Source organism: Misgurnus anguillicaudatus, chromosome 7 (assembly GCF_027580225.2).
Source record: "Misgurnus anguillicaudatus chromosome 7, ASM2758022v2, whole genome shotgun sequence".
NCBI classification, from domain to species: Eukaryota; Metazoa; Chordata; class Actinopteri; order Cypriniformes; family Cobitidae; genus Misgurnus; species Misgurnus anguillicaudatus.
Window position 1 is genome coordinate 11120753 of NC_073343.2, and position 19775 is coordinate 11140527.

At 37.2% G+C, this 19775-nt stretch overlaps 2 protein-coding genes across 4 annotated transcripts in view; one reads left to right on the forward strand and one right to left on the reverse strand.

The window, feature by feature from the left end:
* Nucleotides 1-14202, reverse strand: part of wdpcp (WD repeat containing planar cell polarity effector) — a 71250-nt gene extending 57048 nt beyond the window's left edge. For 2 of the 3 annotated variants that reach the window (XM_055172485.2, XM_055172484.2), the window contains exon 1: nt 13709-14202. The gene's annotated coding sequence lies outside the window, so the exon portion shown is untranslated. The remainder of the gene's footprint in view (nt 1-13708) is intronic. The other variant, XM_055172483.2, reaches the window with a different exon arrangement.
* Nucleotides 14203-14285: 83 nt separating this feature from the next.
* mdh1ab (malate dehydrogenase 1Ab, NAD (soluble)) lies at nt 14286-19494 on the forward strand. Its single transcript, XM_073869424.1, has 9 exons — nt 14286-14430; nt 15075-15173; nt 15354-15450; nt 15744-15919; nt 16581-16703; nt 16913-17078; nt 18147-18271; nt 18492-18581; nt 18776-19494. Exons 1-9 carry the CDS (start codon nt 14428-14430, stop codon nt 18896-18898), a joined length of 1002 nt encoding a protein of 333 aa, XP_073725525.1. The 5' UTR covers nt 14286-14427; the 3' UTR covers nt 18899-19494.
* The last annotated feature ends 281 nt before the right edge of the window (nt 19495-19775 follow it).

The following is a 19775-nucleotide window of genomic DNA, read 5'->3' on the forward strand; positions in this document are numbered from 1 at the left end:
TGGCCGTTGCTTCAATGCATTTAGGGGTGTGGTCCTGGTCAAGACAATCTCCTGAACTCCAAACTGAATGTCAGAATAGGGAAAAAAAGTAATTTAAGCAATTTTGAGCATGGCATGGTTGTTGGTGCCAGACGGGCCAGTCTGAGTACTTCACAATCTGCTCAGTTACTGAGATTTTCATGCACAACCATTTCTAGGGTTTACAAAGAATGGTGTGAAAAGTACAAAAACATCCAGTATGCAGCAGTCCTGTGGGCGAAAATGCCTTGTTGATGGTAGAGGTCAGAAGAGAATGGGCCGACTTATTCAAGCTGATAGAAGAGCAACTTTGCCTGAAATAATCACTCGTTACAACCGAGGTATGCAGCAAAGCATTTGTGAAGCCACAACACACACAACCTTGAGGCGGATGGGCTACAACAGCAGAAGACCCCACCGGGTACCACTCATCTCCACTACAAATAGGAAAAAGAGGCTACAATTTGCACGAGCCTACCAAAATTGGACAGTTGAAGACTGGAAAAATGTTCCCTGGTCTGATGAGTCTCGAGTTCTGTTCAGATGGTAGAGTCAGAATTTGGCGTAAACAGAATGAGAACATGGATCCATCACACCTTGTTATCACTGTGCAGGCTGCTGGTGGTGGTGTAATGGTGTAGGGCAGTGGTTCTCAAACTTTTCCGAATGAGGCCCCCCTTGTGTACGGTGCATTCCTTCGTGGCCCCCCCAAAGAAAATTTATGACAAAAACTGTTCTAAAATAATTTTTTTAATTAAACAAAACATTTTAAGTTATACAAAGTAGTAGGGCTGAAACGATTCATCGAGTTACTCGATTAATTCGATTCAAAAATTCCTCGAGGCAAAAATTCTGCTTCGAAGCCTCGTTAAATTCCTATGACGTGCACTACATTGAGATCTGATTCACACGGGCCGTTGTTCAATGTTAAGGAAGCACATCATAGCGCGTGGTACATTTTGAATTTAGTTGGCGCGATGGCGGAGAGCGAATATGTCCATAAACGCCAGAGAGAGAACGTCTAAAGTTTGGGATCATTACATTATCATTACATTCAGCATCTGAACCGAAAACATCCACTGCTGTTTCACCAAGCGTCTATGAAACAAGGTAACGTAGCTTCCGCTGATTTTAATCCCATACTGTATTTGTAGCAATGTCGTTATGCGGTTTGACTAGATATGATGTTTAGCTTTGATGTTTTCGTATTCACGTTCAATTGCAGGAGAGTATAGCTTAAAAAAGAACCCCTTCACACACACGCATGCACTTTACAGGTGTGTGTACCAAAAAAACGGCTCCACAGTGCAATCATATATGGGCAACTTGTAATCTGACATATTTTGTTCAATAATAATAATCTCTGTCTTATTGGAGTTTAGCATAAGGAAGTTATTCTCTCTCACGCGAGTCAGACCGATCGCGCAATGTATCACATATGCTTAAACTTTTATGTAGCCACGCAACAATAATTTCAGCTGCATACATTCACTGTATACAGCAGGACGTGATGTTGTGATTTTTCGAACGGATTCTTAACCTAAAATGTACCACAATGCAAGTGATGCAAACCAAATGCAGCGTTCTATTGAAAAGGAATGTATTTATTTCTGCCGTACCAAAATGCAATGAAGCAACTGAACGTCTGACTGGGGTGTCACACTTCCTCACGCACAGAACGCGTGCACACACACATACAAACAAACACAGAAATGATATATTATTTGTAGCCTAATGGTAAATGCTGCAGGTGTAGAAATGTACATAAACCAGATATTTACTTTGATGTCAGGGCTAGATTACAGCATGAAACCTGTTGTGCGTATTAATAAATTAAAGTGCTTAATTGTTGGTACTGGCACTTATAAACACTAAATGGGTAAAAATTTAAATAAATAGGCTTATTTTTTGGAGCCAAATATCTCTGTTTTTTTTTTTTTTTTTTGAAATAAAAGCCAAATGCTTGAACATTTTACAGCCACATCATTTTCATTATGCATTATTTGTTTTGGTTATTTAAAAACACTCACAAAATTTTTATCAGATTACTCGATTAATCGTTCGATTCAGTGCTAGATTAATCGATTACAAAAAGAATCGATAGCTGCAGCCCTACAAAGTAGTGCTGTTGGTAAGTAGCCTTATTTTTATTAGGTTTAATTACACAGAATTCATGATAAATGAATGTATTTTAAAAAATGCCATAAAACTGGGGCCCCCCTGGCACCATGTTTTCTTGGCACACTTTAGGCCCCTGAGTGCCAATTGGGCATCGTTTAAATGCCACGGCCTACCCGAGCATTGTTTCTGACCATTTCCATCCCTTTATGACCACCATGTACTCATCCTATGATGGCTACTTCCAGCAGGATAATGCACCATGTCACAAAGCACGAATCATTTCAAATTGGTTTCTTGAACATGACAATGAGTTCACTGTACTAAAATGGCCCCCACAGTCACCAGATCTCAACCCAATAGAGCATCTTTGGGATGTGGTGGAACGGGAGCTTTGTACCCTGGATGTGCATCCCACAAATCTCCATCAACTGTAAGATGTTATCCTATCAATATGGGCTAACATTTCTAAAGAATTGTTGAATCAATGCCATGTAGAATTAAGGCAGTTCTGCAGGCGAAAGGGGGTCAAACACAGTATTAGTATGGTGTTCCTAATAATCCTCTAGGTGAGTGTATATGGCATTAGCTAAGCTGACGATTTACTAGGCTCTCTTTGAGAAGAGGTGGGTTGGGAGGAAGAAGAGAGCGTGTAAGCAGGTTTGATGAGATGGTTTCTGGTTCTAGGCCCTTATATGGAGCTGACCAAGCATGTGCATAGCCAACAGTCATCTTATCAACTCTATGCTGCATGGTCATTCTTCCACTTCATTCCTCTCTAACACTATCCCAAAGCTCTCAGCAGTCTTATTACTAGCTAAAACTATAAACACATAGTAGCTAAATTAGTGACAGACCTACCAGACATTTATATATATATATATATATATATATATATATATATATATATATATATATATATATATATATATATATATATATATATATATATATATATATATATATATATATATATATATATAATATAATTACAACACCCATTAAATATATGGCCTACTAGACATTTTTGCAGACGAAATAACATATTTAAATGAAAAAAATTAAATGTGTTTATGAGGCTTTATGATGCATGGGAATTTAAAACAGGGTGGGTCCAAAGGCAAACATTTCACTACATCAATTAAAGGCAGCTTTGAGCGGAAGGTCTTCTGAGTAAGCTTTGATTTGAATCGTTCCATCCCGCCGCCCTGGGCGTAATTCAATTCTTGTTAGCATAGCCGTAAACATGGGCGGTAATAACCTGAGACTAAAACACTCATGAGGGCTTCTAAGTACATCTGTAAACGTCATTAGAGCAAAATGATCAGGAGAAAAAGGGACAAGAAAAGAACAGAGAGAAAAAGGAGCAATGCCTTTTAAGCAGATATTTACCCAGAGACTTTGAGCAGAAAACCAAACAGTGGGGGCGTGAGTCTGGGTCACACCTCTAAGACCCCAGGAATGTCTTCTCTTGTCATTTATAAAAAAGCTGGCAATCTTTTTTGCCCACCTGCATATATGTGGACTTTTTCTGTGACTTTCAAACACAGAGTTTGTCTGATAAATAAATTCTGGTGACCAGAGGTGAGTAAATATCAACGTCATTTAGGCACCTTGTGGTTTTGGCCTTTGTTGATGTGACTGAAGGACTAGAACCTGTCCAGCAGTGCCCAGTGTGGTTGTTGGTAAGACAGGTGTGAGTGAGACAGGTGTCACAATGTCCGTGTCTTTGTTTTTGTTGTCGGATTTATTTTCTTTAATGTCTCTGCCAGCATTCATCCCCTGACGTTTTGCGGTCCGGCCCTTTGACAAGGATGCGAGGAAGGAGAAGACCTTGGGACGTCGCGAGGTGCTGAAAGGTCAAGAGAATGTTCAGGACTTCACAGCAGCCTCATTACGGATCGTCTGCGGGATGCTGTCACAAAAAATGACAACCTGTCAGTCCGCAAAGGCAAACACTGACATGGCGGGTGCTACATAGCACATGCTAGCTCTTCCCTGCTCACCTTCCCTTGCCTTTTTTATTTAGGTTGACATCCAGAGTGATCGACCTCATTTAAACCTTTCAAAGTTAGTTGAACAGACCACACAGAAGACAAATCACAACTCCAAAGAAAAAAATTTTCGATACAGTTAACAAAAAAATTTCTTTACATTTCTAATGTTTAAATCATAAAAAATAAATAAGATTCCATCAAAGGAAAGTCTAAGCGATGACACAAATAAATCAATTCAGTTCAATAGTTTGATCATTTAACGATTTAGTTTATGTAATTCAAACATACCATTTTAAGGCTAGTTTTGCTAATAAAGTTTAACTCTCTTAAAATCCCTGCATAAAAGCTCTAATAATCTCATCTCACAAGACGCACAATGATACCGGAAGTAATCACAATTTAACTTAATGTCCTAATAATGAGAGCACTTAAATCAAGACCAGTAAAAAATAACATATTACATATACCTAGTAGCAGGACCATGCATTGAAACGTATATTATACATATATTGCTGATGTTACATTTTGTTAAACACTACATCGACAATTGAAGGGTTATTTGTAACGAAGCGTTATCTTTTTTCTCCAGGTGCTGTTGGTGGTCTGGATTAAAATCCTGCTCTTTGACCCCTAAAGCCGTCACCGCTGACAGAGACGGGACAAAAGTTATTTTCAATTTAAAATAAAGGTCTGGCTTTTTTGTGTGACCTTTGACCTATGTATTCGAGCGTCATCATGCAAGTTTGTGAGAAGGTGAGGAGAAACGGAGAGAGCATGCATGAAGGGAGGGATCCGGAGGACCAGGAATGCTGCATTGGACCGGGAATGCTAAATTCTCCAACACCTGGAGAAGTTCCATCTGACAACCAGCCAGAGTAATCAGCCATGCATGCACAAAACACACCCACCCAAGCACCCCTCTATAAACACAATGGCTTTGATTCTAGCGGGATGCCCACTTTGTTAAATCCAGCACACACGTTCCCTGTTATTCTATCCTTCTCTCATCAAATGCATGTTGGGTTTGATTGGTGGTAGTCAATACATACACATGTATCACTCTTTCACTTTTTATGGGGAAAATCCTCAAATGCAGGCAGCTGGCCCCAGGTCAGTGGACACAATAACAGGGAAGTGCATTGCTGTGTCAAGTCACATCTTGTCAGATCCTATATCATCTTTCCCAAGCATAGGGCCTGTGGGGCTGGGACCAGAGCTCAGATATTCAGCAGCAGTTAAAGTATTAAAATAGTTCCAAAAGTTCTCAAATTTCAGACTGAGCTAAGTGAATGTATTAAGCCTCTGCCTTAAATTATCTGTTGCTTTTTCGCCTAAAATGCTCATACAATCCTCACTAAATGTATAATTTTTACTTGTTTTCGAAGAGTCCCTTTGCTGCAGATTTGGATTGTGTTTGATTTTACGATGCCATACAAAGTGTTGACATTTTGTCTGACTATGACTGTATAATGGTTGCTTCATTTCTTGATTTTAACACAAACCTTGAACCTGTTGCCTTTTGGGGCTTTAAGTAAATTTGTGCTAGTAAAACATATGCACCTCACATTTAAGATTGAAGCATCAAGTCTCCTGATTTCAGGCTTTCCACAAAAGTAAACACAACATTTAAACTCATCCATACAGCCCTGCACTACAAACACAAAAAGATTAAGCACCAGTATAAACACACAAACACAAATTTATCTAAGCATTTCTAAACATTTGCAAATGAGTACCATGCTGTGAACAGCTAACTGGCAAGACTTTATTTATACAAGCACTGAAGTAATGTAGGAATGACAGAGAAATATATGTAAAACATTAACTAGACATGTCTAAATTATTTGTACTTTATATTTGTAGCTTTTTATGTCAGACAAATGACACTGGACTGAAGCTCACACCTATCTACACAGAGACACACCCGCATGCACATCGGCAGGCTTTTTTGAAGACCTGTCAATCCATACAGGAGGACGTTGTGGTTGAGATGACACAACAGCTAACGTACAACATCTGTACACCAACTTGGGACACAACAACTACATGCCTAATCCTTACAATAAATGAGAGAAACTAAACATCTAAAACCCAGGACCTGATCCAGGATGCTCACTGTCTCTTTCACTTCACTCAGTTTTTTCTACATTTCTTACAAGTGAGTGTGAAGGCCAGGTCTGCCAGCCCAGCTTAAGGGATTTGAATTAATGCAATATGTTTTGAATGCTGGACAATGACAATCAAACACAAGACTGACTTGAACAACACCAGCCTCTAATCCCCAAAGTAATGATTCACATCTTAAGATGAGTGAAGAGAATGGGTAGAAGGACTCCGAAAGCGTTGTTGAAGCAAACAACAGAAATGATAGCGGCCAAAGACCAAACACAGCGCAGCACTGAAGTGACCCTTGTGGGGCCTAATAGCACCCTCTACGGTCATTAATAAGTACTACAACCTTAATTTAACAGTATAAGCCTTTCTTGAGTCTAAAGGTGCAATAGAATGTAAAACACTCTTAAAATGAATGTGTTAATAACACATCTTGTGTCTATTTAAAGACAACACATAGGGCTCTATCATAGACCCGGCGCAATGCTAGATGCAAGAGTCTTTTACTAGTTTCAACCCGCCGCAATTAACATTTTCATGTTTAGCACCACGTTGTTTAAATAGCAAATGCATTTGTGCCCAATTTTGAGGCCATAGGCGTTCTGGTCTGAAAACGAGGTGTGTTCAGGCGCATTGTTGGCGCGTTGCTATTTTGAGGCAATTAAAATAGACTAAACCATTGACCAACAAAAACCTGGTCTAAAGTCTAAAGTCAATGGCGCAATATGTTTTTTGTTATTTAAAGAGCACAGTAAATTATACGCCTATAACAGGATGACAACGCGGGTTTGCTTATCACATACATGAATGCGCACCCATTACTCATTAGGAAAATATGAACAACCCTTTTCGACCGTGCGCTCAGTCGTTAAAATAGCTGGTTAAAATATGGTTTGTGCGCCGAGGGCACGGTTGAAAAGGGTTGTTCCTATTCCCCTAATGAGTAATGGGTGTGTTTTGGACGTAACGTGCAATAAACCAATGAAAGTCTTAACTCTCATCCCCTTTAAAATCCAGTTGTGCTGGCACAATGTCTAATCCCTATTTAGATGACGGACTTTGTAAACTGGAAAACTAAGCAGAAGAAGATGACCCCTAGTTTAAGATTATTGTTAAAAAAGTGTGTTGTTTTCATTTTTATTGAAATGTTAATTTTTTGGATTAAAACCTTTAAAAGCATTTTTCTTTCAGTCCTAGAAGTACAAATAGCAGGCTTTTAATTGCTAAAAATGTACTGATATCCTACACAATCATTGTAATCTCATCATAAAATAATTTGCAAATATGCATGAAAAGGTTTGAACTCTAAAAATACAAACAAGAGATAAAGAATTTACAAATGCGCGGAGGGCTGAAGCGTTTCAGCACTAGAACAGTGCCATGGGATTTTTACAAGCATTACTTAAAATGTTTCTCATCTCACCATATTCACAGGTACAGTGTCATCATATACAATAAATCCGTAGGGTAGCATTTAAAAACATTTAAAAATAGATGCATTTGTTTAAAGCAAAGCATTTACTTACTTAGGCTTCAGGTGAAGCAGCTCTTTACGCCTTCTAACGTCTCATATTCGGTCCTCATTAATCTCCAAGAGACTCAATAATAATCTTTTACATTTCAATCCTTTAATCTTTCATATTTAAAAGTGTTTTTGTAGTGCTGCGCATTATGTGATGAACAAACTCCCGTTGTCGTCCCATTTATAGGTGCATATTACTAACGCGCTCTTTAAATAACAAAAAACATTAACAACTAAAAATGTGAAAAGTTTCAAAATTACTTTGTATTTAAATGACAAAATAATAGAAAAGAGGAATTTGGACCCTTAAGATTAAGATGAATGGTAGTGTATGTATATATGAATAAGTATTTTACTTAATGTAATATTTCAGTGATATGATACTGATTTTTAAAGATTTTGTGCCATGTTTACCAGACACTGAAAAGGAAAGACGGGTGATTGACAGATGGAGGGTGGGGCTACTTTATGAGCAGGTGAAGTGTGTGATTTCACTTTGATCCGTGTGTGTGTGTGTGTGTGTGTGTGTCTGCCAGGCATGGGAAAGTTTGAGGTTGACAGAGTGTGTAGTTGACAGGCATGGGGAAGTCTGGAGTTGAAAAAGCATTCTTAAGTAAATACTCCTAAGGGCTTTGTTGTTTGAAGCTAAATCAAAGAACACTTATGTGTTTAGAATGATCACGAGCCAGAAGAGCCCAGCTGTACATTTGTGAAACAATGTGTCAAACAGAAATGTGTCTATCTGAGAAGCTCTTTAGGAGGAAGAACAAAATTAATCTCATTTAATTACATATATTTACATTTCTAGAGGGTGGAATTAAATTTAGCGCCTTCAACACAATTGTTTACTGAGGAGTAATTCAAAATTGGGGGGGGGGTCAAAATATTTCAAAATTAAGTGTAGATTCAAAATTACCCTTTTAACACTAAACTAGTTACTGATTTATGTTCAACACGTTTTCTGTTGTTTATTTTCATTTAGACTTTAACATAAAACTAGCACTGTACTGACACCTGGTGTTCACATTTAGTACTGCAGGTTAAACTAAAACACTAATCTAACAGCAGGCCACAAAAGAAGCTCCTGAGTATCAAAGTACACACCAATAAGATGAACATCATGGTTCTTATAAAACCCCATCAAAAGATACCACATACCTCATAATTAAGATGGATTTTGCTAACAGCTTTTAGACAATATCATATTAACTGTCTGGTACACTCTTAGAATGAATGTGTTAAAAACAACACATTGGTGTTGATTCTGTGACAACCCAATAACTGCGGTGTCCCAGAATCCACCCATCTCTGTGTTATTATTGAAACAACACATTTTGTGTTACTTTTAACACAACATGTGTTATATTTTAACACAAAATGACACATAAAATGTTAAAAGCTTACCGCACAATGATGTGTAAAAAATTAACACATCCTTTCTAAGAGTGTAAGGAGTTTTTTGCCAGGCAGTGGCAGACAGTACTAAGCATATTGAATTGCTTTTTTGTCATTTAAACCATACAGATATGGTTATCCCACTTAGAAATCATGGAGGGGTCTGAAATTGTCATCGTATGTGCATGTCCACTGTGAGAGACATAATCTAAAAAAATAAAATCCAGAAATCACAATGTATGATTTTTAAACTATTTATTTGTATGATACAGCTGCCAATAGGTATTTGAACACCTTTCTATCAGCTAGAATTCTGACCCTCAAAAACCTGTTAGTCTGCCTTTAAAATGTCCACCTCCACCCCATTTATTATCCTAAATTAGATGCACCTGTTTGAGGTCGTTAGCTGCATAAAGACACCTGTCCACCCCATACAATCAGTAAGAATCTACTTGAAGAAACTACTAACATGGTCAAAATCAAAGAGCTGTCCAAAGACACTAGAGACAAAATTGTACACCTCCACAAGGCTGGAAAGGGCTACGGGGAAATTGCCAAGCAGCTTGGTGAAAAAAGGTCCACAGTTGGAGCAATCATTAGAACACATGCTTTGGGGGTGTTTTTCTGCACATGGGACAGGGCGACTGCATTGTATTAAAGGTCACATTCTTCCTGATCCCATTTTTTAAACACTAGTTAGTGTGTAATGTTGCTATAATAGCATAAATAATATCTGTAAAACGATAAAGCTCAAAGTTCACTGCCAGGTGATATATTTTCTTTAATAGAATTCCTCTTTCAAAGCCTACAGCGAACAGCCGGTTTGGACTACAGCCCTCTACTTCCTGCTTTAATGACGTCAGTAAAACAGTTCGTTGACTAAACTCCGCCCACAGGAATACGTCAGTCACCAGCTTTGGCTCAAACGGCTCTGCTAAGCTAAGCTGTGCGAATCACAACACATTAAACAAACTACACAATCAGAACTCGATACGCAGATAAGTCAATTGTGTGAAAAATACCGCCTTTTTTACACGTGAAACATGGACACATGTTATATTGCTCACTATAAACACAATCAAAGTTTCAAAAACAGAGAACGGGAGCTTTAAGAAGAGGATGACCGGGGCCATGTATTGCGAGATTTTGGGGAATAACCTCCTTCAGTTAGAGCATTGAAGATGGGTCGAGGCTGGGTCTTCCAACATGACAATGACCAGAAGCACACAGCCAGGACAACCAAGGAGTGGCTCGGTAAGAAGCATATCAAGGTTCTGGCGTGGCCTAGTCAGTCTCCAGACCTTAACCCAATAGAGAATCTTGGAAGGGAGCTCAAACTCCGTGTTTCTCAGCGACAGGCCAGAGAAGATCTGTGTGGATGAGTGGGCCAAAATCCCTCCTGCAGTGCAAACCTGGCGAAAAACTACAGGAAACGTTTGACCTCTGTAATTGCAAACAAAGGCTACTGTGCCAAATATAACAATTGATTTTCTCAGGTGTTTAAATACTTATTTGCAGCTGTATCATACAAATAAATAGTTTAAAAATCATACATTGTGATTTCTGTTTTTTTTTTTTTAGATTATGTCTCTCACAGTGGACATGCACCTACGACGACAATTTCAGACCCCTCCATACACCTTTAAATTAAAAGATTTTAAGATTTACATTACAGTAAAGTCTTTCAAAACTTTTGACCGGTAGTGTACATACATACATACATACATACATACATACATATCGAGACATATTAGAGATGCACCAATGTATTGTGCAAATAATTGGTATCGGTGGATAAAAGCAATTTTACAAACACATACATACACCCACCCACTCCCAATTTTGAGAAAGACATTGCTGAGGTCAAGAGTGGAGATGTTTTCGGGTCCTTAAAGGTTTTGATTTTTTTCTGTCTGCAAAGACCTAAATATGGTGCCTGATATTTTTCTTTAACTTAAAATATAAAGATTTGATTAAGATCCAGCAGATATAAGTCTGGCATCGGGGCCTGTTGAAGCAGGTCTGGATTATTCTAAAATTTCAGTCCTCAACATGTGTAATCTGATACTTCGCTATTAAAGTATTTCAAAACTATATTTACTTGTTAATATATACTCTAGTTGTGTTTAAGAGAGTAAGAGTTACGTGATTAAAAGGTTAAAGTTGTTTAAAGAAGCTATCATTTGATACATGTACACATTTTACAATAGTTTGCTAAAAGCCCCAAAGCTCAGTGCAGACATTCAAGAACCACCCTGAAAACATAAGCCAGATTCATGTTTATATTGGTGTATGAGAACCCTGAACCAAATTGCATTAGTACTACAGCATATCTACGGTAAAATTACTCGCTTTAACTATTATGTATTTCAACATCAAACAAAAAACTCTTTGTTTTTGGAAAAAATTACACTGGTAACTTTACAATAATGCTGTATTTGTTGACAATTAGTTCATGTATTAGCTAACAACGAGAAATACTTCTCTGGCATTTATTAATCTTAGTTCATGTTAATTCTGGCATTTACTATTACATTAACAAAATCAAGTGTTGTAACTGTTAACATAAATGAATGCACCATGAACCAACCTGGATAACTGCATTGACATTAACTAATAGAATTAATACAAACTATATTGTTCATTGTTCGTTCATGTTAGTTAATGCATATACTAATGTTAACTAATAGAACGTCATTGTAAAGTGGTACCACTACATTTACAATAGCAAACAGAAGTAGCTGGAAAGCGCAGGATATCATACAGATACCTTTCTCACGATTGTAAACGAAAGGCCTGAGGGAGACAGCGAGAAGCAAGGAACAAAATAAAAGAAAATGTGTCAAGACTATACATTTTCTTAACTGAACTTAATTTTACTTAGTATAAATAAGTGGTGACAAATACATCCAGCAATCTGACGACCACTGTATGTTGTAAAAAAATGGTTGTCACTACATCAAGGAGAGTTTTGGTATTGTTCTTGTATGGACACAACATGAAGAAGCAACATTATCCTCGGCTCCTTTGTAAAGAGGTTTGTAATGAGCCTGTAATGAGCTCATGTAAAATGCAGGGGAAGATCATCTATCTCACCCAGAGCAGTGGACCCACAGCACTAAACTGACATATTGGCCTACTGTATAGCCCCCTATCTCAAACATGCATACATTAGGACCAAAGGCTTTTATTGGGACATATCCCAGGTGTTTATGAAAGAACTATTCTTAGCAACACATTCCTACTTCTGTTACAATCCCAAAAAAGTAATTGATTCTCAGGAAAAACATAAAACTTCATACATTGAATGCACTGTTAGTCATATTGGATTATAGGGTCTACCAAATGGGTAAATATAAAGGTACTGTAAGCTGCTTAGACAGTATGAAGATCTCTGTGAACCACTGGACATCAAATCATGTTAAAGTGCTTTCATCATGTATAAAAACGGATCTAACTGATCTCACTTTAAATTATTAGGAGAATAAGAAACAGCATTCTAAACCAGATGATTGGAAATTTGTACAATACATGATATGAGTGGAATCAGGTACTGTATTATCTACCTGTGATTAGGTTATGGGCTGGTATGAGATTTTGGCGGTATGATAACCTTAAGCATAATTACCACGGTTTCACGGTGTTGCGGTATTGCTAAAATTTTATTTTCAAATGTCTGTGTAAAACAAACAACTTTTCAACTGGACACAACACATTTTATTTTTAAGCAACATACAACATGTACAGTATGCCAGGTAAAAATAAAGCTTTTAAATTATAATATTCTGTCTAAAAAATATATTTTGTAATATGTACTGAATGTAAACAATAACTCAACCACATAAAATAATCAATTAATTGTGTGTAAACACAGCTCATACATTGGAAATTGTATCACAGAAAATTTTAGGGGTTTTGAAAACTTGACTTGGTATTCCTCGAAACCGGTAACTAGTAGTCCATGCCTACCTGTGATGATCCTACTTAATTGACAGTGTCGATGCTTCTTAATTGACCATGGTCTTAATCAATACTAGTCCAATTTACAATACACAATATATACAACATTAGTACACACTCACACACAACTATTCTTAAGCTTTATAGCCCCTTTCACGAACTGCAACGCTTTATTTTGCTACCTTTAATTGTTGTTGTTGTTTTTTTTTAATTCTATGATGCTTTAATGGTCAAGCCAGCATTCTTGATATAGCTCTACTCCAACAATGCATACAAATGAGTAAACTGGTTATTTGTGTTTGGCAATGACGTCTAGTGTTTCTAGTGTCAGTCTGAGGACAAATTTTGTATAAGCAGAGAGTCATAAGCGACCATGACCGCGGTGTAAGTCTTATCCCAACCTGAACTTACGCCTGAAGCAACCTTTCCAGCGCAGCCTTTCCAGCGCAGGGGGCGTTTTGTATAAACATTGCCTTAAAATCTTGTAAAACCCTTACAGCTTTGACAAACAAACATTGCCAGAATACGATGTATTTATATAAAAAATGCTTTAAAAATAAAAAATGCACATCAGGAATGCACTTACCTGTTACAAACAGTTTGTTGATACACAGTTAATTGAAATGATTCCGCAGGTCAAAAGTTGTTGTGGTTGTTTTTGTTGCCAGGTGACTGCAGATGAATTTAACTTGCACGCAAATATAAGCTAGCGTCTGTTAAAATCGTCTATTGTTTGGTTCTGTTTTAAACAGTTTAAACAATTTTGTAGAATGTGCTAGCTGTTCATGATTTCCAGTGTGTCTCATCAGACGCAACCTCACCATCCCTTCATCTCCCAGGCACTCCACTCTTTACTTTTCCAACATGCCCGCTTTTTTCCAAACATTACGGTCATTTATGATAACTTCCGGGTTGCAGGATCTGGACCGAAAACCCTTCTAAAATCTTTTGCACATAGCACCATTTACATACCCGAGCTATTCATCACAACCAATATAAATAATCAATCAATAAACATTTTTTTATATTTGCAGTTTCCAAATGTATAAACAGAGAATCCTTGAAAACATGTCACAGAAGCTGTCTATGACTGGACATACCACTGGCGGTATGTGATTTGTTGTAGTGGCGTATAGTTAGTGTAGTTTTTATGTCATTTGTATTAACCTCTTTACTTCCAAGAAAAACTACATTTCCCAGAAGACACTTAACCACAGGTGCCGCTGCAACTTGCCTCGTGAAGGGTGACCTCCGAATTGCGAGCAGAGGAGTTACTGTCATTCTGAACGACCGAACCAACTGAAAATGGTAGGAAAAGATAATACTTTAATTTGCATTTATAAATAAAGTTTGCATTTCACGTGTCAATACGGATCGTCGTGTTGTAGGAAAATAAGTTAAGGCTATGAAGAAGAAATCAGAAGTTTGACTTTGAGACTTCAGAAGTAGCCGGTAGACTAACATGCATTAACAGTTACTTTGTTAGTTGCTTAATCAGTGCACATAATTCATTGCACAATCGCCTTTTAGAATGTAACAATCGATCATTTGTAACTGCTTGTGATTCCTCTTATCATCATTTTTGCAATGTACTGTACTTGAACTTCAGTCTTGAAATGTAATACCTTTGTACAAACAAACCAGTGTACAAAGCAGTTCAGCGTTTCTGTTTATACAGTAAAGCATTTACAATAATTTGCAGCAATTTTACAGTGGTATTAAGCGGTTATTGATTACACTGAATGGAGGAAAGTCACCTAGTTTATAAATATCCCACACACCATGCCAATCTGAGGTCTTGTAAAGTATGCCAGGACATTTCTATTTATGTTCTTCTAACCTTTATTAACCTTATAAACTTTGTCCTTTTTATCATTGGCCACATTGTTGGCTACATTTCCTTCTGCAGCTTGCTCATTTGATTTATAATTTATAATCTTTCTCTTTGTCAGGCTGAGCCTATTAAAGTCCTGGTCACTGGTGCGGCAGGGCAGATAGCCTATTCTCTGCTGTTCGGCATTGCCAAGGGAGATGTCTTCGGCAAAGATCAGGTAGAACAGGATTTGTCCTAAACAATATGCGTCACATCCTATTCAGGACTAATTCCAGGAAAAGGCAACATATGTGTCTTCTTCACACCCACAGCTATTATAGAGTTGACAAGTAGAGATCATAAGTAAATTGTGAATTATGTCATGCACTATGCACAAATGTCTTTTTTCTTTATTTAGCCGCTTATTTTGGTTATGTTGGACATTACCCCCATGTTGCCTGTACTGGATGGTGTGGTTATGGAGCTGCAAGACTGTGCCCTCCCACTTTTGAAAGGTACACATTTACATTATGCATTTAGAAGATGTATTTATCCAAAGCGACTTGCGGTACACAAAGTACATTTTTATTACATACATTTTATCATTTTACCCTCAACTTTTGTGCTGCAAACTCACTGCTCTACCAATTGAGATAAAGCAACACATCCTAATTGATTGTCTGTATGATCCCCGGCTGAAAGAATAGCTTACACAGACAAAAAAAAAATTCCAGACTGACCTGAGTAAGAACTGACTTATTTCAATCACATACAGTATTATACCCCTGGCTTTACCTTTGTGTTCCAGAGGTCATCTCAACTGATAAAGAGGAAGTTGCATTCAAAGATTTGGATGCTGCCATCCTGGTGGGCTCCATGCCAAGGAGAGATGGTATGGAGAGAAAGGACCTGCTAAAGGCCAATGTTGCTATTTTTAAGTCCCAGGGAGCAGCACTTGACAAATATGCCAAGAAGACAGTCAAGGTGAATAATAGGCATTTTGTTTTAGGTGGATGGCTAAAATGTATAATATATTGTATAGAATTTATAATTCTGTAATATATGATTTTAATAGTTCTTGGTGTGGTTTTACAGACAAGGCTTAGCTGAAGCCAGGACTAGGCCTTAGTAAAATTTAAGATGTTTAAGCATCTTTTATTAACATGCTTTGGAAAATAATGTTACTGTCTGTGAAACCGGAGGAATATAACTTTAATATTGGACCGTGATATTTCTAGTTCTTGGAAACATTTTGGACACAGTAAAGCTTATAAGCTTACTTTTTCCAGTTTATACTTAATTTTTATGTGAGCCATAGACATGGCATGGTTTCTTTCTGTTTTGGAGTGTCTGTGTCTTAATTCAGAGCTTGGCTAGTTGACAAATTCTGTAACTTTTCAAAGGCTGCTTTTAAAACATGACTATATCAGTAAAGAACTGGTATGAAATGCTATAGGAAAATTATGGGGAATTTAATATTCTTTACATTTAAAAAATTCTGCACAATGGTTATTACACCATCAGTGAGTTTGATTCGTTTAACTTTTTATTAATCAATTTTGTCTTGTGTATCACCTCTTCTTAACTGTTTCAACTAAAGCCAATAACATGTAATATTTTATATTTTCCTATATTTTACTTCAAGGTTCTTGTTGTTGGCAACCCAGCTAACACCAACTGTCTGATTGCGGCTAAATCTGCTCCCTCCATCCCCAAAGAGAATTTCTCCTGTCTAACACGCCTAGACCACAACAGGGCTTGTTCTCAGGTAAGAACATCACTGTGCTGGATCATGAATTTTATTAAAGTAATTTATTGCTGTTACTTAGTTTTACAACAGCATGGCATCACTAGTATAAACTGTGAATTGATTACACAACAGTTCTTTCACTAAAATCATAACTCGTATGCACAGAGAGGTGAAAACGATCAAAGTAATACGTTAATTTTAGTTGTACTCTACAATGTGTCCTCCAGGTGGCAATGCGCTGTGGCATTACAGCAAACTGTGTGAAGAATGTGATCATCTGGGGAAATCACTCCTCTACACAGTACCCTGACGTCCACCACTGTAAGGTGAATGTGCAGGGAAAGGACGTGCCTGCCTTTGATGCTGTGAAGGACGATGCCTGGCTGAAGGGAGATTTTATTTCTGTAAGTGCTGTCTAGGTTGACATCCTCATCCTGTGGAGGTCACTGTTGGCCTACTTAATGTGCCATGCTAGTTATGTGCAAGCAGATATATTGCCAATGTTAATCAGCCTTTGTGTGCATGCAATATGCTTTTTGATTTTACAGATAATACAAATGATAGTCTGTGTGAAACATACATTGAAAATAGGCCATACATTAGGAAAAACGTTTTCATAATTAGGCTTTTCATCCGGTTAAATCTAGGTATACAAAATTGGTTGGTTTCATCTTTTTACTTACAAAAATAAATTTTGCAATTGGATCAATGTTAATACTAGTTATATTGCCATGATTATAAATATTTCGATTTCAATTACTTTTAAAGGGATAGTTCTTTAAAAAATAACAATCATTTACTTACTTACCTTCATGTTGTTACAAACCTGTATACATTTCTTTTGTTCAGCTGAACCATACAGGACGATATTTTTGAACGGTGTTTGTAACCAACCTGGTTTTAAGCACCATTGACCTCCATAGTAGTATTTTTTCCTACTATGGATGTCAATAGTTCTTCTGTTTCCTGCTTTATTCCTCTACAAAGAAATATGTTAAAGGCACAGTGTGTAATTTTTAAAATAATCTCTTGACAGAAATGCAAAATAATATACAAAACTATATTATATGGGGTGCATAAAGAAATTTTTATAATGAACCGTTATGTTTTTATTAACTTAAAATGATACGTTTTTATCTACATACACAGAGGGTCCCCTTACTTGGAAGTCGCCATTTTGTGCCGCCATGTTTCTACAGAAGCCCTTAACGGACAAGCTTTTTTTTCTAAGTTGTCTCCGTTGATGACATGTTTTTCTGGTGACGGCTACCATAGCTTCTCTGTGTTTCAAAATCGAGGGGTGAGCAGTGGACTGAGCCGTTGGTTGCAATTCGCAATCTTACCACTAGATGCTGCTAAAATGTACACACTGCACCTTTAAAACTTGTAACAACCTGAGGGAGTTAATAAAGACAAGGGTTATAAAGACAAGGGTTTTTTTTTCTTTCTTTTTTTTTAACTATTTTATTTCTACGGTGCAGCAGCGTGGCGCTGCTGTCATTAAGGCAAGGAAGCTTTCCAGTGCCATGTCAGCAGCCAAGGCCATCTGTGACCACATGAGAGACATTTGGACAGGCACTCCTGAGGTCAGATTTGAAGGGGTCTTTTATGATTGGTTGTAAACTAAATTGAGATCAGTGTTGTTTCTGTCTTTTTTAACACTGGCATCAACACAGTACAGGATAATTTTCTGCTGTTAGACCATGTACTTATCCAGTGTTGTACTTAAAAAATAGCTTATTAATGTCATGAAAAGGAAACCACACACAATCATCAGATTTATTTGAACTGATACTTGTTTTATAGGGTACCTTCATCTCTATGGGTGTCTATTCCACTGGAAACTCTTATGGAATACCTGAGGACCTCATTTACTCATTCCCTGTTACAATCAAGGTTTGAACAAAATCCATCCCTGATTTATAACTGCTGCCCCATGACTCTATTAACTTACAATTGTGAGATGATCAAAAATTATATTTAACAACTATGGTAACATTGAGATATACAGTGCTGGTTTTTATGCATGAGATGCTGACTGTTACCCATATAATATGTCATGGTTTGAACATTTATCTGCTCATCTTCAGGATAAAGCCTGGAAGTTTGCTGATGGACTGGCCATCAATGACTTCTCAAGAGCCAAGATGGATGCAACAGCAGCTGAATTAGTAGAAGAAAGAGACACCGCTGTCTCTTTCCTGGGTGTGTGATTAGAACCCCAACCATCTACATCATACGTAGATGCCCAGAATACTCCAAAAGCACGTCTTTAAACACTCCTGAAGATCAGTTTTTTTCCCTAAAGCTCTTTCAAAAATTCTAGAACTGCTGTATCTGTACCTTAAATAGTACTGTATCTAAATTCTTAGCCAGAGGGCCAGATCAACTAAATCCAGAATAGTGGCTAAGAATTCAGAACTGGATTTTAGTTCCCACTATGTAGAAGGGCCTTTGGTTGCTTTCCTTCCTGTTTTTGCTCCTTCATCTGATAACAGCTCTTAGGAAGGACAAAAAATAATATAGTTTTGGTATCAGTATCTAGACTACATCATCTAATTCAAACTGGAGCTGCATAAAGGAAGACCAAAGTCTGGAGAGAACATCATATATAAGAATTAGGTTTATCTATGTCATTATTTAGCCCTTACACGGAAATCTCAACTGTTACGTGTCTGACAGGAGTTTGTTGGAAATTATGGAGAAATGTTACCGTTAAAAAAATGCAAACAAGTAAAATGGAAGTGCAAGTACTGTTACAAATATGTATATGTAAAATACAACAATTAAACCTGGACATTAAAATTCATTTTTGCACTGCTTTATAGATGCTATATGTTGTTTTGTTAAAATATTTTACACTGCAGGTTTCTATAGTTTCTATGACTATGTAAACTAGTAAATATACGTTTTTTGGCTCTACATATAAGTTCCATTGAAATACTGAAGATTGTATATGTTCAGCAACAGAGTAGTATTGAATTAGATTTAGACATCTGGAGATTTAGCCTTTTTTTATAGAAGTTATGAAATTATTGGTTTGGGTTCTCTGCCCTCTAATTCAAAGCAGAATAACTTTCATCTCAAGCC